This window comes from Topomyia yanbarensis, chromosome 3 (genome assembly GCF_030247195.1).
Source record: "Topomyia yanbarensis strain Yona2022 chromosome 3, ASM3024719v1, whole genome shotgun sequence".
NCBI lineage: Eukaryota > Metazoa > Arthropoda > Insecta > Diptera > Culicidae > Topomyia > Topomyia yanbarensis.
Window position 1 is genome coordinate 165,047,044 of NC_080672.1, and position 19,110 is coordinate 165,066,153.

Consider the following 19,110-nt stretch of genomic DNA (forward strand, 5'->3'; position numbering starts at 1 on the left):
AGGAAAGGGGGAGAGAGGTTGTAAGGCAATGGAAAATTTCATGTATAATAATAATACTTTATAATTGGCTGGTTCTGAAAACAACTTGTTGGTTTGTGGTTTATTTTGGGTCACAATTTAGGCCCGCTCGATTTCTGATAGCTGTGAATTTTTCGCAGGGCGACAGTTTCTGTTCGGTAGCGATGAGGCTTCTTAACGCCAACCGTGACTGGGGCACTTTTACACGGCCTTCGTTGCCAACCAGCTCCCTGTCAAGGACGACGTCTCTGTACAGCCAGCATCACTGCCATGAAAGCAAAACATTGATTTTCAACCGAGTGATTAGAAGCTGTATTTAGTTACAAAATGTCGATTTTCTGAATGATATGATATTAAATCATCCCACAAGATGCAAAACGTCGTGTGGAATGCTTGAATATCGAGCATAGTGCCGAACATAATTCTTTGTTTGGGGCTTTATAGCTATAACGCCCCATATATGTCGGTCGCTGTCAAACTCCATATGATAGTATAGGGTTGCCAGGGGGCTGTTGCCAACTGCTTGCGGGGAGCCTTTCCTCCGGTGGACTTACGAGCGGTCTGTTTGGTACAGGCCATGTAGCGAAAAATGCTGATCTGCTACTTCTCTGATGCTGGTAGTAGGACGACGGTTAAACGCTCGTTTGCGTGCCTTCATTCATAAAAGTTCAACAATATTTTCAAAGAATGTTGCAAATTGTCAACTTGATAATTCCAAAAATACTTTAAATAAACTATGAATGTGCAAAAGACGACAAAATCGCATAGAAATTGCTTATTCCAGAGCAGAATTTACCGGTCTAAAGTGTATTCTACTTCACTCCGGTTATGTCTCTGACATTACCCACCCATCTTTTTTTTATACCAAGTTGACGTTATAGTTCATTATTGTCACAGCTGCACTAAGCAGTGTCAAAAAGCGAGCGAAAAATCTTTTGTTGTGTTGATTTTTGCGCCATCTTAAATTGAATCTTTTTCATCGAAATTTCAACGTAAATAATTTTAAAGTGTTAAGAAGTAACTAAAATGTTATTACCGATCAGGGTTTTGCGTTTGCTTCATTGAGTTTTTTTCTTCGAAAAATTAGTTGGGACAAGCGTGTCGTATAGGTTGGGACACCATACAATTACGCATGCGTACAAGATTGCGTACAAGTTTTATATGTAAAAACTGTGAGTCAGATTAATTTTGTCAAATAGAAGTAAATAAGTCTTTCAGTTACTTATTCGTATTCTAAAATACCAATTAACAAATAAATATTAACCAAAAAGTAAATATAATGCATTAAAGTTTAAATTGCCTTTAATTATTTAATTTTTTGAAGTGTCCCAACCTATACGATACTTTTTTGTCCATTTTGCTGTCTTGTAGAAAATTGATCCTGAGTCTTATTTAAAATATCAAGTAAACATTTTCCATTCGCAAACATTAAGCCACATAATATATCTACAAAATAGTGTACTACAAGCTGAACAATATTGTCATGGAAACAAGATGTCAGCCTCTAAGCAAACCCGTCCCAACCTAGACTACATTCCCTTATCTGTAGCAAAACTATGCGGCTGACTGTGTTCGTATTTATCTTAATCATTACATGCACCACCAACTAAAGTGGTTAAAATGGAACTCGAAATTAGGTTCAATGGAAAAAAAACTTCATATCTCCGAAATTTATAAATAAAAAATACGGTTCTTTGAGCAAAGTTCCGTGGTTTGAACAGTATAAAAAATTAGCGTTTTTTTTTAAATAACGTGGTTTTTGGAAACCGCGTAAAATACCGCCTTTATTCGAAAATCCGCGTAAAAAACGGATAAAAAAGATTTTAGTGTACTACCGATCCCAAATATGTTGTTATTACTACTGCTGTTCGAGATATATTTGGCTGAAGTTCTTTCGAAGAGTTTTAAACTTAATAAAATATAATTGATAACCCGGTATGCATGGAATCCTTGAAATAAGAAAATTAAAGCCTCAAGATTTGGGAGTACTTTTCACTGGGCCCATCTCATTGATCTATTGTAGCAGCCCACTCGTCTCGTACACCGCACCATTGTTCGTAATGACTAATAATTTGAGTAATTCTCACTTGCACAAAGGCACGACAATGATTAGCCAATGAGATGATGAAATGAGAAGTCGATTTTGGCCAAACCCTGCACTCGTTTGTTGAGGCTGTCGAGGAGAAGGTTACCTTTTTCCCATACATTCTATCGGAACCATAATGTGTATGTAGTGGAAGTGGAAAGAAACTTAATAGTGGCAACACAAGTTTGAGCAGCCTAAAAATGTGCATTTCATTCTGACGTAATTCCGGAGAACATCCGAAATGGTTGGATACGATGAAGTGTTTGTTGTATACAAATTCTATACTGTCTACGCATTCTAATGTCCTTGTCATTTTTGAAGATTTTTTTTGGATACATACTCGATCATTATCATAAAATTCGTTCAAGATTTTAGAAAAATATTATTAAAAAAGTTGGCTAACTCGTTATAACAAAATATTGTACAGGTTTAAATCATCTTCTCATTTTTAAATTATGATAACTTCATTACTTCTTTTAAACCATGCATTTACTTTTCATTAATTTCATTATTTTTATTCACGAACAAAGCTTCAGGTTTATCATGGTTCGATATATTTGGGGATACAAGACGAACGCCCATTCATCTGGGATCCCTACTTATGTTAAGGATGATACGTAAATACGATTCAAATACGGCGGTGGAGAATAATTGGAAACAAACGCACCTATTTGCGTCGAGTTCATGGACATCAAGTTTTACATACATATGTATATTGCAGATATACCCTTCATACAAATCCGTTGATGATTAGTTTGCATGTATCCGACAGTGACTCAGGCTTTTTAATGATTTGATCGCAGTGTTTGACTTGGCATGGTACAGTTGGACAGTGGACTTGGATCTGTTGTTGATTGATTGGATTTCGTCTTAGAAATGATGCTTTGCTTTTCTGCACGACTCTTGAAATTCCCCATCACGCAAGCATAAATATTTTTCAAGTTCAAGTACGTAGAGGTACAGAGGGTAATGCGGACTTATTGAGGATATACTCAAATACAACATAGCAAAGGCAGGTTATTTCACAATGCAATGCTTTATGTTGTGGTTCCATAGGTTGGTTTTCGAGTGTCCAGAGGGGTTATGTTACAAAAATAAATAGGTATATTTTTTTTAAATAAATAGAAAACGAGGAAATTTCTGCACTTTTTTCAGACTGAGGTTAAACAGATATTTAGTCGTTTATGGGTAAGACGGACAGATTGGCGATATGATGATCACAACACAAAATATCACAATTTAGTGTTTCTATCGGTAGATTGTGCCATTATTGTGGTTCTTCTTAATATATATGTTCCAGTCGAGATGAAAAATTACATTTTGAGGTCCACTTTAGAGTTGAAGCAAATTTTCAAATATTGATTTTGCCGTTGTCACGTTGCTATACAATCACTTCCAATGTTCACTTATTATACAGCACGGGGAAGTTATATATTAAATTGCCATTGATAACATCAGTTCCTCGATTCCACACAGTCAGAGCCCGCACGAAGTCGTCTACTTTTTCCAGGTTCTAGGAGTCCAGTGTTTGGCTTCGGTCGCATTTCATCCGCATGAAGATACTCTACTGATAATCAAAGTTTGCCTAAATTGTGCACGTTTAACAGTATTCAAGGTGTACTGAGTGATTCATAATTCAAGGTTATCCATAATGGTACACATACAATTCATTTGAATTTTAAATGTTATATCCTCAAAATAACCATGTGTCCATCTTATACCTTCTGTCCGCCCTACCCACCGTTCCTCTCTACTGTTTGTTTTCGAATTCTTTTGGCCTACTTGTTTATGATTGTTTTCTCACAGAGGCCAGCATAATTACGACCGAAACAAAGTTTTCCACGACTCAGTAGGAATGGTCATCCGGCTTTTATATCAGTCCTCAATCTCATTAGTAGACAGATGAAAGCACTGATCGTCGGAAGGCCGATGATGTTTTATTCTTGAATGTTTGCTATCTGAAATGCACGATAAAACGATTCCATTGATTCTTGAAATTGTTTGATTGATTGCCGGTTTCCATTTATCCAAACGACACCATGCCATGAGCAAACGTGTGACCTTCACTTTCCTATGTTTAGCGGAACCGTATCAAATGCCTAGATACATATGTGTCATGTTGCGCTACATTTTGCTTGCTGCAAGATAATAGTCGCTTGCTAGAATAATCGTGTTGTAGCGCTGCACAGAGGAGTAACTGGGGTCAATTCCTGGTCAAAATTATTTGTTGCTGCTATTGCTTTTATTATGCCTTAATATGAACAAAAAATAGACTAAAATTGGTTTTTGGAACAATTTGGCATCTATCCACCTACCAGTGCATAGGTCAATTTTCTATATCCTTTCGAATACTAGTAATTTCGAGGTGATCTTTGTGAATACATTTGGTTTTCCAGTTGCAAAAACAGTTGATCAGTGGAAAAGGGGGAAGAAAAGGGACGCCTGTGCATATTTTCATAGAGATACATTTTGAAAAACATAGTACTTGGCCCTACGGCATTTCGGTGTACCTCAAATTACTAAAAATTTCAATATTTTCAAATCTCTTGGAATCTGTGGATCGGACAAGATCGGAAGAGTTCGAATGTTTTTCAGATAGCTAGAATCTACTTTTGTAATACTGCTTCAGAAACTTTGCCGGATCTCGCCGTATAATGTATCTTTTTTATCATTCAAATTTGGAATATAATGTTTAAAAAACTAATTTTTTAAAGTTGATGCAATGCACAACAACACTACTATTTTCAGTTGGTTTGAGCCTAAAGTTATACAAAAGGCTGTGTTCTACTACCTTTGTTATAATATTGTCTTACTTCATACAGTCATCATCACTAGAAAGCGATATTGCTAGATATATAATTAAAATGACTAAAAAACCCTTAAAATATCACCACTTTGCATCCAAGCAAAAATTCTTTAACAATTTTTGACATACTCCTAATTTGGCCACGTTATTCAGTAGGAATTTAGGTATGTAAAAAAATATAACGAAATAGAAAATCGAAAAAAAAAGATTTTGGTTATTGGCCAGGAATTTGTTCTAGTTACTCCTCTGTGCGCTGTGCAGACGCTTTCAAGCATTCCACCGCAAGGGAACGATATTTGCTTGACTCATGCAGCAGTCCGCAGCACGTTTGGAAAAATGCTATTATGTTAGTCCAAAACAAACTCCATTAGATACTTGAAAGCCGTATACGTAACGTTATATTTTAATTTTGATAGTAACTGAGGGCGAGGCTGCAATCAATGTTCTTTTTTATCCGCATAAGTGAGGTACAGAGGGTGAGGCTTATTGACGAATTAGTCTTATTAGACAATTCATTTATAAAGCGTTCATCTTAGCACAAATTGCTCTATATTGTACACTTTTGGCTCCCAACACTTTTTGGACCATTCATATTCACATCAAATATTACATATGATATCGTCTACTAGCTAAGATAAAATATTCATTTTGGTCCTACAGCGGTCGCGGTAGTTCACGTTCTGAAACTTACCTGAACTCATCTCTGAACACCAGCGACTGCTCTTTTGAGCGTCCATTTCTGCAACTTTCGAAGTGTTAAGTTGCCTTAACAAAAATTTTAAACCGTTTTCAATGCTGCTTGTCGATTTTCTCGAGAGTGAGACTGTTATCTATATTCGTGTCTTGAGCTCACGCCAAAAGAATAATACGATTTTATAAATGGTTTTGACCTACTGCTTGCAAAATTTTACAATGATTTGCGTCAGTCGCTACTAAGTAGCCACCGTGTGAAATGTCATTGGCGCAGCTTTCTCGAGCCGGGTAGTATATACAGTACTGGCCAATGTTATAGGTAGTCTATGGTCTATGTGACAATTATTAATAAAAAAGTTTGTTTCTGAAAAAATTCAAAACACGTGAAACTTCATATAGTTTCTTTTTAAATTTTTTCTAGTATTACTGTGGATACAAGTTCTGAATTGAGTATAAAATATGCGAGTTCTACTATTATTTTCAATCAACTGCGGTGATTAATATTATAGCTTGAACAAAACTATAGACAGTAGCTACTGTGGAATTTATCGCTAAATACCCTGCCGTGTTAATTGGGTTATTGGCCGCTATGACTGTTTGTCTTAAGTAGTTCGTCAACCCGGCTAAAATCAAACGTCAATATCACAGCGTATTATTTTGATGCCAGAATCAAATTGAAATGTTAATTGATGATTATCAAATACATATCAAATTGAAGTTTCATTTCATTTCATACATAGCGTTCCCGTAGGGATTATTTTGTATCAAATATGTTATTGTTGTTGTTTGGCTACCAACATATGACTTAATTTCAATTAGCTCTCACTGATAGCAGGAATAGTTTTCTAGTCAATTCTTTTGCTCTCGAATTAATATTTTCACCATTAAAACAACCAAATTAAGGGTGCATACAGAGCTTCCATCCCAGGAATTAGTTTTCTTGGAAAACAATATTTAAATGTATTCCTATTCTGCAGAAAACATCTCAACCCGCAAGCATTTGGAGTGGGTAGTAATTGTAAATTATAGGGGGACCCAGGGCTACTAAGACCGTGGGGGTAATTCAGACCCCCTCGATTTCTCAGAAAACCCTAAGACTTTTTAACTGTCGTACATAGTCGTGAAAGCGCCATTCTGAAACATTAATTTGGACAGATCTGCAGTCTTTTAGAAATGAGATACAACACGTTTAATTTTTTTGCAATCCTCAAAACAAAAATCATTATAATGGCAAAATCGTGTTTAGAGTAGCAATTAAAAGTGAAAAAATAACAGGCAAGTGTTTTGGAATGCTTGAGGCTCCTAGTTTATGGAATTTTTTTTGTTTAGGTGAAGACACAGATATTTTCAAGACGCTCTCCAGTTTTGTGCGAAAAGAGCGTACGGGGTCAATTCTATCAAGCACCGGCAGCTTACGTCGGCGCACACGCACATGATCACAGCGAAAAAAATACATGATGTGAAAATCGACAGTTATAACTACCCAGATTAATTTTTTAACACAATTTATTTTTTATTTGCTTCTTAAGGAGTTTCTCCAAGATTTCGTAGGTAAACATAATTCCATTAAAAAATAAACTGTTCGGATTGCCCTGTAGAGAGGTCCGAGCTACTGTAACCCGAGACAGTTGGAGCCGGAGCCTAAATCAATATTTAGCGGATGGCTTCAGCGCCACTCCCGAAGGAGACCATTCGCCTTGGTCGGTTTGCCCAGCTATTGAGACCCCTCCTACGGGCGGGTACCATTTGTTTCTGAATTCTGGCTCCAGAATGGTCCAACTGGACTCAGGTACCTTGATTACCAGTCTGAAAACATTCGCTAGAAATCAACAACAGTATACAAAGAAGGCCTCAGACCGGTATAATTGATTAGCTCTAACGCTTTTTATCATCACGGGCAAAGTTCTACTCAAACACGAGGTCCCCAATCGTGGCCGATTTAGGAAAGGTGGAGTCGAAGGAAAAAGGAGTCAACTCTGCTCGCTAAAAACGGAAACGACCGAAAATCGTGAAACTACCTATACCAGAAAATACCAAAAAATAGTTTACTGCAAAAAAACTGTTTAATCACTTCAACTCATAATTCGCTTACAAAAAAAATATTTATTTCACTTTCGGGTCTCGAACCCAGGCCTTCCAACTTGCTAGCTAATTTCCTCGCAGCGCGCTAACCAATATGGTCACTGCCTATCCTGTCTCTCTCCCTTCCCAAAGCATATCAAAAATCTAACTACCTAACGTGGTGTTCATCCAAAAATGAGTGGCTCAACTTACGGTGCGTGCATATACAGTCGGGGGTTTGCATGTAATACAGCGATTTCATCGCTGACCTAGGATTTTCACGGGGTGGGAAAAATAAAACCGCCGAACAAAAAAATTGATAATCGGGTTTCGAACCCGGGCTTTTTGAGCTTGTCACGAAAACGCTGTCACTTAGCTCACTGAACCGGCATTTGCGGGTTTAAACAAAATTGATCATGCGCATGTCAAAAAAAGGAAATGAGTACTCACACTACCATGGTTTTACGTGGGTCGCTCGAGGATCCTGTCCGCTGGAGATGCTGATCCGGTTGCCACAAACGATTTGCCCGGTCGTTTGCTGGCAGAGTCTGACCTGATGGAGGTCACTCCATGTTTCCCACGTGGGTTGATCGATAGTCGGTGCCCAGCAACTGGACGTATGCTGGCAACGACGCTGCTCCCTAGCTAGCGCGAATTTGACGGTCATCGCTCTTCCGGATGGTTCATCGGGAACTTTGTAGCTAGATGGCGGGGTCAGAAGCGGTTGATGACGGATGATGATCGATGTGACGGGATGCTGCAGCTTCAAACCTGCACGAAAAACACGCATCCAACGACAAGTTGGAATTAGGGCACGCACTGCACTGGCCACCATTTGCACCTTACCTTAATTCGGGAATACCGACTCTAAACTACTGCTTCGATATGCGGGAAGCCACTTAACTTGTACGAGTTAGAACTGGGAAGGGAAAACTAATTACTGGCAAAACTGATATAGAGAATCTCACGATTTTTATCTTTTACCTATAAAACCACACCGAGGCGCGAGAAAAAAAAACTAAACCACTCCTGCCTCTTCCACCTTTAAATCATGAGTCATATCTTCGTAACCGGAACTACGCAATCGTTCACGAAATTACGCAAGTTTCCCCGAAGCCTTTTTGTATACGGCTTCAATTTCTTTTGAATATCTCCAGACCTCAATCTTCCACCACCAAATCCCGGGTGCTGCCGAATGGCTTTCAAAACCCAGAGACAAATAGTTTCCCCTCCACTATAACTTATTCTGCGGTTAAAGGTCGCAGAAAGGGTTATCTCAAAAGCGGGGCGACGCCTGCGTCACGACCACCCGCCAATATTAACTCGGCTCCAACCACGACTGGATCCGGTGGGTACTCAACCACTCATCTGACAGTTCATTCCAAGGAACTCCAACCAACCACTTACTCTCATTCGCATTTCGGGAGAAATTACGGAAGCTTTTACCCATGATGAGCGGACCAGTTATTCGAGGGGCCGCTCGATATTATTTACATTCATATCGTAGTACAACACTACCCATACATTGAAAAAGGATGAAAAACGTAGTTTTGCAAATCGTCCCCTAGCGCTGGCATGGAGTGATGTAAATGAATGTTTATGGCTTCAAAATATAACTGAGGTTTAAAACTAACAATTAGGGCCTTTGACCGATCAGTTATTTCTCATCTACCCACCTAAAAGAGTGATTTGCTTATGTAGGTCCGAAAAGCCCCGGGTTCCACTACTTTTTCAATTGGTTTGAAGATCAATGGGCTGTATATCTTTGAACTCAGTAAAATATTTCTCGTTATTTTTTCAGTTCTATAGTCCATACCAGCATACCTCACCCAAATCACTGCTAAAGAATGTTCATGTTTTCATGCCAAAATGGATAAATTTGTGTTGGTACACAGAAAGAAATATTTTGTAATTTTAAATTCATTTTCATGCACATATTTGGAGCATAAATATAAATGTAAAACTAAGTTCCACCATAAATCCACACGACTTGTCGTGCTTTCTTCAATGAATTTTACTATAATTTTACACGTGGATTGAAAATTACAGTTTCTTTAAACGGAAAACCAATGCACTTCAATGTATTTTTACACGCATATTGCTGTAAAATGAATGACATGTAATATTACACGAATGAAAGTATAAAATTGTATGCTTTTTGATGCTCCAATTGAGTGCATTGATTTTAACGTAATTTTCAATCAAGGTTTTAATTCAATCTGTATATGTTTACATGCGTATTGATTTACATGTCGTTTAAATTTCATTATTTTTTGTGTGTAGGTCATCGTTTTGAATACAAAAATATCCACTGAATAATGATGATGCTTCTATTCTATTCTATTTTATACTAATGAAACTAATAATGAAAAACAAAATAGAATCGGTCATCAAACCGCTGTGATATGGTCATTTGAAGTAAGCATTTCAACTTTTACTGAAATACTTTAATGTACACGTTTTACTTCAACGTTTACTAGACAACCCTATTGTGATTTTTTCAGTGCATCATTTAAATAACAGCTTTCGCACATTATTAACTTTTTGACTTTTCAATTTTACTTTTGAAGACAAAAAAAAATTCGCGATCTTGAAGTTTTATTGATGACATTGATGTTGAAACTGCATAGGTTCCGCTTAAGTAAAGTTATGGCAAATTGGGTAATCTGTAATCAGAAAACTCATACTTTTTGTAATAATGGTCACGTTGGCTATGTTTAGACGAGAGGGATTTCTTTTATTTTATAATTTGTAAAGGTTATGTAACGATTTGTGTAAATTTCCAATATTTACGTCGCCTATTAGGGGCCATAAAATTGGAACAAATTGACATTTTGCAAATCCCTCTATACCAAACATAGCGGTATGCTTTCTGAATAATTGGAGAAAAAAATATGGAAATCGGACCAGTACTTTTATGAAATGTCTTACTTGACCGCTTAAAAACACTACTTTCGGGAAAACGCATTTAAAGATAAAGTACGGTGTATAACTCGATAGTAGTAACATACTAGATAATCTACTATATCGGGTCCGCAGAGCTCACCTTCCTCACCATGAAAATGATATTGGCTTTGCACATTTTGCTCTCTGAACGAGTTATACATTCACTGTCGAGTCGAGTAGCACATCTTTCAGCTTCAGTCCCCAAAGCAATTCCCATCACCTCCAAAGTTTGTAAGAAAATCGATAAAAATCCTTGGTTGAAGATGCTGACTGCCAAATAAGTCACAACATTGGCCACCTGCCTGACAGAATTTGTGCATGTGTTTTGGCGCTAAGGAACAGATTCCAATATTCAGAGACTCATTGATGTTTTGGGTGTGATCTCCTAAGAAATATTTCTAATAAATCATTAGATGATAAACTTTCGTAGATCCTGACATGTTAGAAAGTTTCTAAATTTCCTTTTACTTCAGCCTGACGCAACTTGCACCAACTGTCCTCGCCGGGTGAACACTTTGAGTATTGGGGATTTTCGTTCGATGACGAGCGATGTTCGAAGGAAGCCCACATATTTCACATATGTTCTACAGAATTTGAGTTCCTCCGAATCGCCAGCCCATAAAATTTTGTTAGCTGGCCGATTGATTTGTCCGTCATCTTTCCCTTTTCTTTCTCACCGATAATATTCTTTCTTCAGTTTTCGTAATGTCGTTCCCATACGCTTCTTAACATGTCCGACGCATTCTTTCTTTCGTACGATAATATCACCCCCCCCCCCCCACCCCAAACAAGAAACCGTTCATAGACGCTCACATATGCATAAACCGTCAAGAATGGAACGGTGAATTCTTTAAACAATGATTCTTCCATAGACAATTGCCAAGGTGGTGCGCCGTGCTTAGTATCTCAGAAACAGCCGGAGATGGGTACCTTTCGGTTCCCAGAAACATGTCAATGAATATGATTTTTACCAAATCCTTTCTGTGGCGTATTCTCAGATAAATATAGATTGAAATTAAGCGAAGAATAAAAATCGATTTTTTGAAACCTTGAGAGTAGAAGACCCCTTTAAATCGCTATAAAATTCGATTCCGTTAATGAAATAATTTCAAATTTGTAGAAAACATACTTGAATACTATTTTTTCTAATACCATGTACCAAAAAGTTGAACAAATATTTTTTATTAATTAAGATCAGACGAAACCTAGGCGTGTATGCTTGTAACATTTTGAAAAGTGACATAAAACTTCAAATAACTATGTCCTTCGATTTTCCCGGATTGATCATTTTAAAATTCACTGGAAAGATGCATAATTACTGTATCATTCGAATGTCTAATATCGAATTAATGTATTTTTTGTTAATAACATTTTTAGGCAAACAGTGCGCACATTTATCGAAGCATATTTCTTGTTTTGTCCTATTCTTTTGTTCCATGATCTACCATTCTTAAATTTACTCTTAGTTTGAAATTTAATTTTAATTTAAAGTAGATTTACATTAGCGTACAAGTTTGATCATTTTGAAAAGAACCAGTAATTGATAAGTTAAGCAAGTTGAGTACATCAATGATCTTATTTTTGCATTGGTGCGAAATTATTAAAAGCTATCGTTTCTAGAAGTATCAAATTATCCGCTTAACCGTGATCTTCAAAAAGCTCTTTTCACTGTTTTTGAAGGTACTTCAACCATACGTAAAACATCAAACAGTTTTAAATTTGAAGTTGCATTCAAATAAAAAAAATCCTTTTTCTTCCGCAAAGTATGACGGTATTTAAACTAATTGGAAACAATAAAACCTACCAAAACCTATTGTTGATAGTTCATACTTGTGAAACTAATCTACTGCATCATTTTAAATCTCAAAAGTACACAATATCTCGCGGGACCTTCGAACGATTAATGCGTTGTAATTTAGTCGCTTGGAGTAATCCTGAAGCTTCTTAAAATTAATCGACGGTCATTAGTCAACCTATGTTTTCTTTTTCCTTCCAGAGATATTCTGCAGACCCGAGGCACTACAGACGAGATGTGCTGGAGCTGGGCATATGCGTGGATCGATGTAATGCCATTATCGATCGGCCCCCAGAGAATGACACCAGAACAAATCGTGCCTCAAGCTGTTCCACCGAACGTGTGTGGTTAAATTATGCGCTAAATTCCACTTCTCACGTTTCAAATTGCGTGTCAGCAGAAACCGCAGACTTCCCACCGGTCGGTACGTTTCATGCTAGTCGAGTGATAAGTCAATTAATACTGTCAAGTTCACACATTTTCTCGTGTAGGGCTACCCGAAATACTGTTCGGTGCGCTTTTCGGCATCCTTTTAGCGTTGGTTATATCGACTACAATAATTGATGTGAAATATTTAACTGGAAAAGGTAGTCATACTTCTGGCCAAAGCCATGCTCATCAGATGTACTTGCTAATAATATATTATCTACAGATGCTTTGCTGGTCAAGGCATTTTCGTTGTCAACGAACTTGAGCAAGTTGGGCGCGCTGAGTTCAAGATCCAGACAAGATCTATTGTTCCTCGATGGGGCTCGTGTCGTGACCATGATGGTAATTCTACTGTGTCATGCAACCATTCCGATGATTCGGTTTCCGCTGAAGAATCCCGAGATACTGGAACAACAGTTTGTCAGCTGGTGGTTCCCAATTGCCCTCGCCGGAAATACGTACACAGTGCAGATATTCTTCATCATTGGCGGAGTGGTGCTAGCGGTCAACTTTATGGATCATATCAAAGCTCACGCGAAGTTCAATCTATCGTATTTATGGAGCAAAATCATAAATCGATTGATACGGTAAGCAAATTAGACATTTGCTGGGGTTTGCTACAGAATAAAAACATATTAGTGAATAATTATTGGATATGTGACATAATTCGCTGCTAGCTGTTTTAATGCCATGGAATTTCTGTTTCGAAACTACACGTCTAGACCAATTCAGGTAGAAGACAATATTTGGAGCTCTAGGTTGATTATTGTTACGGTGATTATACTAATATCTTGTGAGAATTAGGCATCACCTAGATGGTAAATCAATTGACTTGTGACAGCTCATCTGGGTTTGATTCCAAACACCGCACATGAGATTCGAATTTTTCTAAAAGGGATTTCCTAACCGGACAAGAGAGACAAATAGCCATAAGGTTACAACCTCTACAAAACACAACAAAAAACTAATTTTCTCTATACAAAGTTGATATAGTTATTTCTTACAACACACGTACTTTCATCGGGGATACGACGAACAGAATCATATATTCAATGGTAATAAAAAATTAAATTGGCCGATTAATTTTGCACAAGCAAAAACAACCACAAATAACCATTTTGAATAAAAAAGATGGGTCGGTAATATTCACGAGATTAAACCACCAAGCCGCTCCTAATAATTATCTTCTCAGTATATTGCGCTTGATTTACAGTTTTTTTAACAGATGCTTCGTTCGTCGCATTCAAACACCCAGCAACAAAATATTTACAAACACTCATGAATCAGATCATTAAACAAGCCTCGAATGCTATGCCAAATCACTAATATATTTATCTTTTGCAGAATTCTTCCGGTGTACGCGATTGTGATTTTCTTCCAAGCATCCTGGTATCAGCGAATGAGCGATGGACCGATCGCGTACCGATACAAGGATTACTGTCGAGATAATTGGTGGACAAATATGCTGTTTGTAAACAACTACATTAACCCCAATGAGCCGGTACGATTGTTTTTGTTTCTGCCGGGAATTTTTTGCCTATTGAATGCTCAACTGCTAACTTTTTGTTTATGATTTTCTAGTGTGCGCAATTTACCTGGTATTTGGGTGCTGACTTTCAGCTATTTCTGGCAGGATCAACGATAATGATGGTGATTTGGAAGTAGGTGCCATGCTCCATTAGTATTTTTCTCTTTAGTTTTATAGACGTGGTATTTGGTATCTCGTCATTTACTTTGTTCAACTTTTACCAGGCCTCGTAGTCTTACTAAACACTGAAGTTGGTTGTCTGGAGTTTAAGTTACACGTTCTGTATACTGTATGTCATCAGTGTGACAAGCAAAAAAATAATTCCCATTAGACCACCTCTGAATCGATTTATAATCTCACCAGGAGTGTCTGCTCCAAATTTGAATCAAATCAAATCAAATAAATCAAATTCTAATTACCGAATTATGCTTGAAGTTTGTATGGGATATTTGACAGTTTACATGGAGAAAACCGATTAGATTGAATTTTCACCGCTAGGTGATACTGTATGCCTTAGAAATACCAGTGCGTGAATAAGTGAGTCAATCTGATTGTCTAATGCCAAAGACTGCAAATCAGTTAAAATTTAACGAAGTGATGTCTGAGTCAGTTTTGCATGAAGTCTAACTGTGCATCGCGGTGAAACACAGCTCAATTCCCTCGAACTTGATTTGAGCCAATAATTACTCATATTATTTGCTAAAATTCATCCAAAGAATATAATGATCGTGGTAATTGCAAAACAGACTCAGACATTACTTCGTTAAAAGTATAACTTCTCCTAACGAAACCTAATCTTTCTTATTTTCACTTGCAGTGATAATCTGACGCATACAGAACCGGCTTATTGGTGAAAAACCTTCATGTGCATTATTTAAAAATCCCATGTAAACTTCAAGAACTTTGGTCCAGTGTAGCTAGAGTTATCCGATTTGGTTCAAATGTGAAGCAGTTATGTCTTGCGGGACAAGGATTGGTCTCAAAAATGGGCCAATTGATTTTTCAAAAATTCGTTTTCGTCGGGATTCTTGATTTCATTTATGTAACTCAGAAAATCATCCTGAAATTTTTTTCTGAGACGCCAAGTCTCTGTGGTGAGATATTTATTTAGGATTGAAACGAAGATGTTGGTGGTCTATTTGCAGTCTTGACAAAGACAGCAAAATATAATTTTCGGCAAAGTTTCTAACCACATTCTGGACTAACGTTTTATAAAATTGTTTTTTTTTTTCAATTTTAGTGAAATGCAATCTGAACGTGCAAAGATGCAAACAAGTGGTGTTTCCCATATTAATTTCCATACAAACTTTAAATGCAATTCGCCCTTAAAGCTAAGTCATTTGAGACCATAGATTAACTTGAGACTTGACAAGTGCGCTTGAATATTTAATTTTATACCACTGCGATGGGATATTGTTTTGAACATAACACTCGGAGAGAATCGTGTCGACTAACAATCGGGCGACTATATAAAAGTAAAAAGCTAATACTTTCAGTATGTTATGATGTTGTTTGATCCTTTTTGCTCCTTAACGAGTTATTTAAGGTGGAAGTTACCCCAAAAATATTGTAAAATTTGGAATAAATTTTTTAAATTAAACAGATAGGAATTAACTATGTTCGGCAAAAATATGTGTTTCGATACCGCAAACAACTTTATGGAAAATTCTAAGAAGATAGGAAAATGTCTAAAAAAGTTATCATGAAAAAACTAATTTTAAGGGGTCTTCCATATAATATGTTCCATAACTCGTAAACTATTGAAGCTAAATATATGGTGTCTTCAGCAATTTCTTTTGTAGTAACATTTGCTAAGACACAAACTCTCTATCTTAATTAGTTCGGAAAATCAATTTCGTATATCACTTATAGGTGAATTATTCACTGAACGGTATACTCCTGTGGATGCGCTATCATAAGAACATAAACTTATCCGGACAAACTATACCTCTAAAGTCAACGGTTTAGACGCTATTAATTTTGAGCACGAAAACTTTGGGGACTTTATGATGCAACCCTTGTGCGTCACAATGTTCAATGACATTATGACGCACAGAATTTTGGGACGGTATGACCTGAGACATTATGACACAGTTCTTATGCATCACAATATCCGAAAGTGCGTCACAGTATCCAGGATATCGACTGCAACAAAAGATCCGAAATAGAAAGTGCGTCATAACGTCCGGGATATTATGACGTTCAAAGGGTGCGTCATAATATCCGAAAATACATGTCCGTCATCAAATCCGGGATATTATGACCTATATGACCCTGGTGCGTCATAATGTCCGGGACGTTGGGACGCACCACTCTTTGGACGTGACCTTGGGCGTTGTGACACGGTGCCCCGTACGATTCATTCTATATTTCCGGAATTATATAACCTATCCGTATGAAATTTTAAGAATGTATGTGGGGTATACCTTTAATTTGAGACTAGGTTTGTGAAAATCGGCCCAATACCGAGAAACTGATGTGAGTTTGTTAATTTTGAAAGATGGCCACTTTTCCCGGGCACTTCACGAACCGTCTATGGTGGTCAATGCGGTCAACTAGTCTTCGATGGGCCGTCAGTTACTTAGCAAGTTGTTTGACATCCATTTTAGCAAAAAAAAATCCTTTTTGTATTCATCGCGGTATCGGTTTGAATCGCAATTTTCTATGTGACCGCACTCCACAACCTGCAACTAGGGTTGGGAAAACCGAGGCATTTAAAAAGCTGGTATTTTCGGTATTGGAAATGAAAAAACCCGGTGAAACCGGTAATTATAAAATAAATAGGAATAACGAGAGATTATTTAAAAAGCAGTCATATTCAACTTGGTTTGGTGTAAATTCATACTCTACTATCAAAATAATTGTCCAATACACGTTACTTAAGTATCCTTGATGTGAATCGGAAGGTTTTTTTTGCATCGTATCCAGAAAAGTGGACATGTCGTCATATTGACTAAATCGCTTATTGGCCCAAAAAGTATTCAAGTTAGCTAGATACGATCAGAGTTCTGAGACTTGACGAACAAGTGCTTTGAAAATCAGACCTGAAGTTTCTGTTTTCTGCTTATCCAAATGCTTCAAAATGTAGCGAAAGTGATGTTCAATAGTTGAACAGATTCCAGCGCATCAAATACATTGTAGATTTGCTATAGATCAGGTTTATCCAGGTCAAATTTGTCACCGGTATGCAAAATTCCCATTTGAATAGTTTTATTCAGTTTGTGAAAACGTTTGAGCATCCAATTTCACCTCATCTTAATATCCAGCGTTTATTTGCTTTACTTTCCGATTTGTTTTCAACTTAACCCATCGCGGCATCGTTCTTAGATGGAATATTCAATGTAGCGACTTTTCCGGATTAAAATTGTACAATCCATAATAGTTTCGAGCTTTTTAGGTTAGCACGGTATAACGAAAAAAAATTAATACAAAATGAAGTATGTGTGAATATGGAATTGAAAGATATTATCTAACATATTTCCATCCCTTTCCATTCTATTCCAGCATAATTTGATATGCCCTGTTTTACATGAAAGATTTTTTGGGTTGTTATATCGATCTGTAGTCCTCTGCTTTAAAAACATTAAAGTATCACAAAACAGAGGAGCTTACTGTGATTGGGACCTAACTGTTAAACACTAGCAAATTAAAAATGTTTTAAAGCGTTTAGAAACCTCTATAATGAAACATTTTTTGAACAAAAATACCGAAATAACCGATATTTTTTTTAGTATTTAAGTAGCAAACGTAGAGCTATTGACGGCAGAGAGAGTAAACAAAGAGAGACTCTCATTTGGACTTCCGCCCTTTCCTCATGTTGATCTAGATTTAATACCATTTCACAGGAATGCAGCACCTCACAGACTGAGCCTGTTCAAATCGTTCTAACCATTTCTGAGCAACCGATGGGACTGTTATTCTGAATTTGGATACTTCCGCCAGGGTTTTCGGAATCGTCGATGGTGGCCAAAGATATTTCGAGAGACTGTTAGTGATCTAAAACTATCAATTTACACCGTTGTGTTAACATTTTGGAAAAATTTCACCTGTCTACATTATTCGCAATATTCAAAATTATTGAAATTCAATAGGGGACGATCCATAAATGACGTAGCATTTTTTGAGTGATTTTTAACACCCCCCTCCCCCATCGTAGCATTTCGTCACAAACCTCTAAATACCCCCCCTGGTAATTACGTAGCTTGACAGTAATTCTCCCCCCCCCCTTGTCACCGTAAATTTAAAAAAAATTAAAAACTATGTTAGTTATTCCCCTTTAAAAAAGCTACGTAGCATGACATGACCCCCTACCCCCTGTCGTCACACATCATCACAAAATACAAAACTCCCCCCTCCCCCATATAATGCTACGTCATTTATGGATGATCCCTAGTAGCCGATAGGAACGTGGCACCTTTCAAATAAGATAAAGGAGAAATTGATGTGACATTAATTAGGAACATGGCAAATTTCCCAAGTGTTAATTTTCGTGAGATTTTTGAAATCAACGTAATCATAACCGCTCTTTGTTTACTTTCTCTTTCGTTAATTACTCAGTCGGTTTTACGTCACCTTTAAAAACTCTATAATCAAAAATAAACAAAGTACACTAATTAGTATTGGGATTACTATTTGAATGATACTCCTGTGCTCGTAAACCTTTTTACGCAAGCTGGGTCAAAATAAAAAAGAAAATATGCTCTTTAATTAGTAAAGCTTCATGGTGAGAAGGATGCTGGAGGAATTTT

General features: G+C 37.1%; 1 protein-coding gene across 1 annotated transcript in view; it reads left to right on the forward strand.

Moving 5' to 3' along the window:
• LOC131693041 (regulator of hypoxia-inducible factor 1-like) overlaps positions 1–19,110 on the forward strand; it is a 44,665-nt gene that overhangs the window by 19,523 nt on the left and 6,032 nt on the right. Inside the window, exons 3-7 of the mRNA XM_058980514.1 lie at positions 12,607–12,829; positions 12,897–12,992; positions 13,058–13,421; positions 14,179–14,335; positions 14,416–14,495. Coding sequence (XP_058836497.1) covers positions 12,607–12,829; positions 12,897–12,992; positions 13,058–13,421; positions 14,179–14,335; positions 14,416–14,495 — 920 coding nt within the window. The remainder of the gene's footprint in view (positions 1–12,606; positions 12,830–12,896; positions 12,993–13,057; positions 13,422–14,178; positions 14,336–14,415; positions 14,496–19,110) is intronic.